Source organism: Canis lupus, chromosome 19 (assembly GCF_048164855.1).
Source record: "Canis lupus baileyi chromosome 19, mCanLup2.hap1, whole genome shotgun sequence".
Classification (NCBI taxonomy): domain Eukaryota; kingdom Metazoa; phylum Chordata; class Mammalia; order Carnivora; family Canidae; genus Canis; species Canis lupus.
The window spans coordinates 49,746,705-49,755,697 of NC_132856.1; the positions used below are offsets into that span (position 1 = coordinate 49,746,705).

Here is an 8,993-nt window from a genome sequence, read left to right on the forward strand (position 1 = left end):
AGATCTTAAAAATTCTTGGGCACCTGGGTGGCTCGCATGGTTGAGCATCTGCCTTTGGCTCAGATCGTGATCTCAGGGTCCTGGGATTGAGCCCCGCATTGGGCGGCCGGCTCAGCAGAGAGTCTGTTCCTCCCTCTCCTTCTGCCTCTCCCCCCTCCCACGTGTGCTGTCTCTCTCTCTCTCTCAAATGAAATAAATAAAAACCTTCAAAAAAATTCTCATCACAAGAACAAAAACTGTAACTCTGCATGGATGTTAACTAGACTTATTGTGGTGATCATTTTGCAGTATAAATATGTGTGGAATCATTATGTTGTACACCTGAAACTAATATAATGTCATATGTCATTTATATCTCGATTTTTAAAAAGAAGAAAATGGTGGTTGGGAACAGCCTGACAATTGAAATAGACTGAAGGAGGTGGAGGCAGGTCATGGATAATATCTGCACATCTGGAGGAAGAGTGTTCTTGGCTGTGCAAAGGCCCTGAGGACAGCAAACTCCCGGTGTGTTCAAAAAATAGGAAATGTCTCCTTCTCCATGAGACTTTCTAAAACAACCCACCCTTCTCCATATACTCCATTTGTTATAATTCTCCTTAATAGTTACCACCATCTGGGATCCCTGGGTGGCGCAGCGGTTTGGCGCCTGCCTTCGGCCTAGGGCGCGATCCTGGAGACCCGGGATCGAATCCCACATCGGGCTCCCAGTGCATGGAGCCTGCTTCTCCCTCTGCCTGTTTCTCTGCCTCTCTCTCTCTCTCTCTCTCTCTCTCTCTGTGACTATCATAAATAAATAAAAATTTAAAAAAAAAATAGTTACCACCATCTGACATTCCATATATCTCACTTCTTTATATTCTCCATTGCCTGCCCGTTAGCAGCTCAGCTCCACTACCTGGCACACAGTAGTTGTCCAGTGGGTGTTTGTTGAATGAATGTGTGACTGACTGGCCTGCCAAGCCCTGAATAAGGCCACCCCAAGGCAAAGCCCCTCCAGGCTCACTCAACCCTCCAACACCAACCAACCAACCTCAAAGCAGGCAGCTGCATCCCACGACAGCTCACGAGCTAGACTAGAGACACCGACTTGTCTGCCCCATAGGCAGATTAAGGCCTTCCCCAGGGACTTTCTAGGCCACACTGCCCTTGTTTTTTCTCCTCCCTCTGAACTGAAGTACCCAGGGCTTCCAATCTCCCATCCAGCAGACCATGGCAAGGTGCAGATGCCACACAGAATTTCCTTCTCCGCCCCCAGGCCTACTCGGGCCTCTGAGGCTTTTCTGCTCACAAAATGTTAACAAAGCACCTGCCTGGGGACAGGCCAGATGGGGCCAGAGAGGACCGTGAGGGAGGGAGGAAGGAGGGATGGGTAAGCTGTGAGCAGTGAACCAGGGCATGTGGCGGGTGTGGGCAGGGGACACCGGAAAGCCTCCTTGTCAAATGATTGGTAGAGAAAAAACAGGAAGGTTGTGTGGCACTGGTGACCAAGGCCCAGCCTCTTCCTTCCCACCCCGGCACGGGCTGCCTAAAACCATCCTCACCCGGCACACTTGATGGGATGAGCACTGGGTGTTATTCTATATGTTGACAAATTGAACACCAATAAAAAATAAATTTATAAAAAAATAAAAATAAAAATATAAAATATAAAAATAATAAAAATAAAAATAAATAATAAAACCACCCTCACCCTAATATCATCTCCTCCAGGTCCCAACTCTTGAGTATGGACCGGCCAGATGGAGACAAGAGTCCAGGGACCTCAGGACAAAATGAGCCACCTCCCCCGATCCACCCAGAATCATCCTCAGCTTGGACCCCTTCAGCCTCTACTAAAATGACTGGTCCCAGGAGTCCCGTGTTGTCTCTGGTTGCCCTTTGTTAACCCGAAAAATAAAACAGCCAGTTATCATTCTACCAAGAAACTGAGTGTGTTTGGGGATAGCAAAGAATTGCAATCCAGGACTAGCGGGCTGTGGCCCAACCATAAGCAAGTCCAGAGAACCAAGTTTCCTTTATAAAGGAAAGAGGGGGAGTCCTTGGGAGAGGGGTTGTTATAGACAAAAGAGTCCACTTGGAAGGAAGTGGGAGTTCAAAGTGTAGTGGCTTCTCAGTGGCTGAGTCGTGAGGCCACTGGGCCTGGGCCATTGGCTGGGCCATTGCCTCCAAGGAAAAATCTTTCATCCTCCTGCTGGGGTGGTGAAGTCCAGGGGCCCCCTAGACAGGAATGCAAGGTTCCTCTTTCCCTGCAGGATCTGCAATGGACAAAAGGATGCTAGGGCATGAGTGCTACCCCTTCTGGCCTCCCTTTCTCTCTTTTCCTTTTTTAAAAGGTTTTTTTTTTTTCTTTTTTTTACTTCCAGTTACTTTTTTGTTTTTTTAAGATTTTATTTATTTATTCATGAGAGACACACAGAGAGAGGCAGAGACACAGGCAGAAGGAGAAGCAGGCTCCATGCAGGGAGCCCGATGTGGGACTCGATCCTGGGACTCGAAGATCACGACATGGGCCGAAGGCAGGTGCTAAACGGCTGAGCACCCACGCATCCCTACTTCCAGTTAACACAGAGTGTAATCGTAGTTTCAGGTGTACAATATACTAATTCAACACTTTCTTTAAAAACCCAGTGCTCATCACAAGTACACTTGTTTTTTTTTTAATCCAATTTGCCAGCGTATAGTATAACACCCAGTGCTCAACCCATCACGTGCCCTCCTTAATGCCCATCACCCAGTCACCCCATCCTCTGACCCCCCTCCCCTTCTGCAACCCTTTGTTTATTCCCCAGGGTCTCTCATGGTTTGTCTTCCCGTCAGTTTTTCACCACTTGGTTTCCCCCCCTTCCTTTATGACCCTTTCACTATTTCTTATATTCTACATATGAGTGAAACCATATGATAATTATCTCTCTCCAATTGACTTATTCACTCAGCATAATACCCTCCAGTTCCATCCATGTCGATGTAAATAGGTATTCATCCTTCCTGATGGCTGAGTAATATTCCAGTGTATATATACACCACCTCTTCTTTATCCATTCATCTGTCGAAGGACATAGTGGCTCCTTCCACACTTTGGCTTTTATGGACATTGCTGCTGTGAACATTGGGGTGCAGTAAATGAGGTTTCCTTATTCAGCCTCATACCTTCTAGTGAGAGACCAGCTAGACAAGAGTAACAATAACCAGCGTGTATTGGGCCCCTACCATATGCCAGGCAGTAAGCACTTTTCATGCAACCACCTCACTGACTCCTCCAAGCCACTCTATTCATTTATTCATTTGTTGATTTGATAAGTACTTACAAAGCACTTACTGTGTGCCAAGGCGCAGGAATACAGAAGCAAAGAAGACAAAATTCCCCGCTCCATGGAGCTGACATTCAAGAGAGACTAACAATAAACGAGATAAGTCAAAGGGATCTCAGGTTAAATGACACTAGTATTACTGATCCCATTTTACAGATGAGTACAACTGAGTTTCTGAGAAGGGGAAGTCACTTCCCAAGGTCGTACAGAGACAGTGAGCTGGGATAGTAATCTGCGGCCCTGGGCCTCCTCCCAACTCTGACCTCTGCAGCTGAAGCACACAGAAACAGAGGGGGAAGAAAGACATCCAGAACAAGGCAAGGCTGCCTGGTACAGCTGCGCAGACCATGCACTGCACAATTCCAGGAGTGCCATTCAGAAAGACTACAATGTGAATGCTGCCCCCTGGAGTCAGAAGGAGCACTTAATAATATCCAGGTCTCTGTGTCAGCACATGAAAACCTAGCTCAGCAATTCTCCCAAGGGTGGTCCCCAGACCAGCAACACGACCATCACCTGGAAACTTGTTAGAAATGCAGATTTGGGGGCCCTACCCTATACCACCTGAGTCAGACACTTTCAGGCTGGGTCCAGCTTTTAGTCCATATGAACTGGGGACCCAGGGGAGGGTTTCAGCCAAGGAATGATCTAATTCCCTTTCTGACAGGTGCACTCAACTGAAGGGGTGGGCTCTTGGTGCACCTTTCTGACAGGTGCACCCAAGAGAGCCCACTGAATGGCTTTTGTGTTCCCGTGCAGGTTTCCAAAGAGTAACAAATTAGCACAGCATTTGTTACCGCTGAACCTTGAGTCCAAGGAGTATCTGGCAGCACTAAACAATGTACGATACTCTTAAATTTGCATATATGTAAGCCCCAATGTAACAAGTGTGAAACGTAATACCGATTCTCACAGTGGCAATTAGAGGGATAGCAGAATAGAATCTTATTTTAGTTTTACAAAAGTACTCAATAGGATTTATTTAAAATCTCACCTTTATGGGCACTTGATGAGATGAGCACTGGGTATTATTCTATATGTTGGAAAATTGAACACCAAAAAAAAATAAATTTATTTAAAAAATACATAAATAAAATTAAAAAAAATAAATTTTCACCTTTAAGTAGTTATATTTACAAATAGCTTTGCTATTTAAATTAAATTAAATCAATTAAAATCTTTATTTTGAATTATTGCATTTAAACTTGATCTTCGATAATTATATCATCAGTACTGTGCAAGGTTGTTGATTTTTTTTTTTTAAGACAAATTCAACTGTTTTAAAAGAAAAACGGGTTTTCGGAAATACTCTATGCAAAATAATTTTCCTGTGTGCCCAAGGAGGGTAGGGAGAGGCCCCCGGCCCGCCCTGTCCCCATCCCCCCCCCCCAAGACTAAACGAGAAGCAGGAAGACCTCCTCTGGGGTCCACCTGACGCCGCGAGGGGACGCGCTGCGCCCGCGCGGCCTCCGCCTGACCGCCAGGTGGCGCCAGAGAAAGCGGGAGGCCTCCGGAGCCGACCGCCTATCTCCCTGATCCCGGCAGCAGCCTGCGCGACCCGGAAGCCGTGGCTGGCGAAGAGGGAGTGCTTCCGGGTAGGAGCGAGGTGACCCCGGCCGCTGCGGGAACCTGCGGCGCTGCAGCCATGGGGGCGCATCTGGCGCGGCGCTATGTGACCGATCCATCGGGGGAGCCCGACCCCAAGCGGATGCCCACCTTCCCCGCGGACTACGGCTTCCCGGGGCGCAAGGAGCGCGGTGAGGCCCCGTGCGCAGGCGCGGCCGGCGGGAGTGGGGCGCGGACGCCCGAACCCCGGAGCCCCGGGGCCCCCGGGGTTGGGCTCGGGCTCCCGCGCCGGGTCGAGGCTCGGCCCCGACGTCGGCCCGGAAGAGTCCGGAGGACACGCGCGAGCCTGCCTGCGTGCGGGGGCAGCCGAGGCCGAAGTCGCGGTCGGAGCGGAAAGCCCGGGGGCTGAGGCGGCGGAGCGCGGCCGGCGCGGTTAGTCCGCAGGGGCGCGCCCGCCGCACCTCTGTCCGCGCAGCCCTGCTCGTTGCTCCTCGCGTGTGGTAGCCTCGCAAGCGCATCGACAGCCAAGCAGGCCGAGTGCCGGGGGCACCGCGCCTGCGGCGGGCTCCGACCACAGGGGACGCCGGCCCCGGGGGAGAGACCGCGCGACCAGGCCTCGCCGGGGCTCGGGGGCGGCACCGGGGGCGGCGCGGCAGGCTTCCGGGAGGCGGTGGCCGGGAGCGAGGTGTGAGACCGGGAGAGGGAGAGGCGGGGCTTCGCAAGCTGGGCGCCGGGCCGTGACCGACCTGCCCGGGGGCGGGAGGCGCTGGCTCCGGGTGGGCGGCGACAGGGAGGCCGAGCGGACGGCGTGCGCAGAGGTCGGATCCCGGGGAACCGGGCGGGCGGCCCCAGGTCCCAGCCCCCACCTCCTCGTCGCGGGAATCCTTCGCCCATGATGGCACAGGCCCCTGCTCCTCTTTCTTGCTGGGCTCTCCTTGGCGTCCGTCCCGGTGCAGCCCCGCACCCCGGGAGAGAGACTGCCCCCCGCCCCCCGCCCCCCGCGGCTCCCCTCTGACCCTTCCTGCTGCCTTCCCGGGCACTGGGCCCACTCCCGTGCCCTCCTACGGTCCCGCACTTCTCACTCCACCTCGTCACTTGCATCCTCTTAAGAAACCAGAAGCAACCAGAAGGGCTCAGCGGGCTCCCTGTGTCGCCGGGACCTGGCCCTCTGTCCTGTCGTGCCGGACGATCTGCCCCTGCTCGGGTCCAGCCCTTCTGTGGCCCCTCCACATGCCCTCGCCTGTGGGCTGGCCCCGCCGTCCCGTGCAGACCCACGTACTTCTGCCGTCTCAGAATCCCCTCCAGCAGTCACCCCACCGCTCACGTGAGGAAGGGGCTCCTGCCCAGCTTCCCGTGCGCCCCCACTCCGTATCCCTGGACCCCGTGGTCAGTTCTAACTGACCCACTGCAGGCGGCATCCGAGTTGATGGCCACCACCTCCTGGAAACCCCTCATCAGCTGGTTCCCACGCCCCACACGCCCACCCACCTCACTGATTCCTCCCCACCTCCCCGTCTGTAAATGTTGAGGGCCTCGCTGCTTGGGCCTTGTGTCTCCACTCACCCACCCCCCCTCAGGGAGGGTCTCTGCTCGACCCCTGGCTTCAGGTGCCTCATCCTGCTCCCCAGTTTTTTATCTCCACCTGGGCCTGGACCCTCAACTCCAGACTCGTGGGCCCACTGCCTGTTTGGCATCACCCACTCAGCAGGTCCAAAACAGTTCCTTTTTTTTTTTTTTTTTTTTTTTTTAAAGGTTTTATTTATGTATTCATGAGAGATACAGGCAGGGGGGGAATCAGGCTCCATGCAGGAAGCCTGAGGTGGGACTCAATCCCGGGTCTCCAGGATCACACCCTGGACTGAAGGCGGCACTACTCTGCCTCTGGCTTCGGCCACATGCTCAGGCTGAGATCCCTGGGGCATCCTGAACCTCTCTTCTCACCTCAGGGCCTTTGCATCTGCTATCCCACCACCAGGAATGCTCTTCCCCCAGGTGTCTGTGTGACTCACTTGCTCACCTTCAGTTGCCTTTCTGGGGGATCCCTCCATCTAAAGTTGTGACCCATTCCCCAACACTGCCTCTCTCTCCCTTGCTGTACTCCTCTCCCTAATATTGGGCATTGCCAGGCATTATCTGATACTCTGGTTCCACCTGTTTGATGTGTCTGCCTTCAAGGGCAGGCATTCTTATTGGGCATGTTCCAGCCACACTACCCTGACAGGGGGCTGCAGGTAGATACTCTGGCCTGGGGCTCATCCACCTGTGGAGTGGCGATCAAAGCCACGGATTAGAATGAGCAGAAGGCTCCTAGCAAGAACCACCGGAAGCCAACATGTAATGTTTGGGCGGCTAGTGGGAAGGAGAACGTTTGAGAAAGCAGCAGGCAGGAAGCATGGAGTCCTGGCATTTCAGGAGGCCCTGGTGAGAACCGTGGATGGGCAGTGCTGGAGTGGAGCCAGAAAAGCGTGGGGTGCAGGGGCAGGAGATGAGGAAATGGGACTGGGAAGCAGAGGGGAGGGAAGCCAGCCAGGGGAAGGTACCAGATCACTGTGGACACATTTTGATGCTGATAGGAAGGAATTGGGACCAAGATGTCGAGGGCAGTGAGGGCAGCCTGAACTGCAGGACGGCTGGGTTCTGGGCACCCCTGCTGGGCTGAGGGGAGTGGGCAGGCGCCAAGCCCTCCATGAAGCCAAGAAAGGAATGCAGGTCACCCACAGGGCACAGTGGGTGCAGGCTAGGGTATGTGCCCGGTTCCTAACAGCCCCGGTCAGCCTCCTGAAAGATGATTTCACCCACAGTCAGTCAGGTGGACATGGCACCAGGACCAGGAGCCAGTTCAGCTCTCTCTGAGGCACAGGCCTAAGGCCTTCACACGTATTCGCTCGGGCGACAGACGCTCACTGCTGATTCGAGCTGGGATCCAGGTCCCCAGGCAGCAGGCCTGACACTGGGATATGGCCAGCAGGGGGACACACTGGGAGAAGGTGGTTTCTGAGCTTGGGCTCTGCAGGTTGGGGTATCTGGAGATGAAGACCCAGGGAAGGGGAGGCATCTGGGGGGTGATGGGGAGAAAGGGACCCTTCCTCTATCTGGGCCTCAGTGTCCAGAGTGGCCTTTGTGCACATTAGGAAAGGACACTGTCGGGGTGGCCATAACCCAGGCCCCACGTCCCAGTGGGGGCCCCTGAACCGTGGCTCCCAGTTGCACAGCACCTGCTGGGTCTCCCAGGAATCAGGTGTTGAGGGTGGGCGACGGATCTCTGGCAGTTCAAGCCCAACAAGCCCACCCACTCTCTGCAGAGATGGTGGCCACACAGCAGCAGATGAACGACGCACAGCTGGTGCTCCAGCAGCGAGACTACTGTGCCCACTACCTCATCCGGCTGCTCAAGTGCAAGCGTGACAGCTTCCCCAACATCCTGGCCTGCAAGCACGAGCAGCACGACTGGGACTACTGCGAGCACCTTGAGTGAGCCCCAGACCCGCCCCCACATCCCCAGCCCTGGCCTGGCCCCCGCAGGATACTGCCCCAGAGGCAGAACACAGTGAACTAGCACCGAGTTTCCAGCCAAGCTCCACCTTGGTTGAAAGAGGAATCTCAGGGGGCCTGCTGGGTGGGCCACGTGGCTTTGAGGCCACCTGAAGGAATGGCCAGGCCCGGATTCTGGGTAGGAGGCCCAGCTTCTGCCCTGGGCTCACTGGTGTCCACTCGGGCAGACCCCAGACTTAAACCAGGCACACAGGTCTTTCCTACTCAGAGGCCTCCCAGAAAGCTGTGGGGCACCCACTCCTGTCCCTTTGGCTTCCTGGGGCTCGGGAGGGCCTGGCCAGGGAGCCGGACTCCCATTTGTGCACTCTTCCTGCAGCTATGTGATGCGCATGAAGGAGTTTGAGCGGGAACGGCGGCTGCTCCAGCGGAAGAAGCGGCGGGAACAGAGGGAGGCAGATGTGGCCAGAGGCCAGGGGGCCGGTGAGGTGGCCCCCGAGGTAGCCCTGTAGTGGACCCGCCCCCACCCTATGGACCAGTTGATAAATAAAAGCCTCCAGGCCCATCAGCCAGAACCAAGCCTCTGTCTGTGGTGTCCTGGTCCCCAAACCACCCCTACCCCAAAGA

At 54.6% G+C, this 8,993-nt stretch overlaps 1 protein-coding gene across 1 annotated transcript; it reads left to right on the forward strand.

Moving 5' to 3' along the window:
• The first annotated feature begins 4,837 nt into the window (after nt 1-4,837).
• Nucleotides 4,838-8,941, forward strand: NDUFB7 (NADH:ubiquinone oxidoreductase subunit B7). The gene is made up of 3 exons (XM_072786982.1): nt 4,838-5,068; nt 8,180-8,348; nt 8,746-8,941. Exons 1-3 carry the CDS (start codon nt 4,957-4,959, stop codon nt 8,876-8,878), a joined length of 414 nt encoding a protein of 137 aa, XP_072643083.1. The 5' UTR covers nt 4,838-4,956; the 3' UTR covers nt 8,879-8,941.
• The last annotated feature ends 52 nt before the right edge of the window (nt 8,942-8,993 follow it).

Bases quoted from the DNA above. Each gene is read 5' to 3' on its own strand.
- NDUFB7 (XM_072786982.1), top strand. From the start codon at position 4,957: ATGGGGGCGCATCTGGCGCGGCGCTATGTGACCGATCCATCGGGGGAG. The intron at 5,069-8,179 runs GTGAGGCCCCGT...CACTCTCTGCAG, and splicing joins CCCGGGGCGCAAGGAGCGCG to AGATGGTGGCCACACAGCAG. The intron at 8,349-8,745 runs GTGAGCCCCAGA...CTCTTCCTGCAG, and splicing joins GACTACTGCGAGCACCTTGA to CTATGTGATGCGCATGAAGG.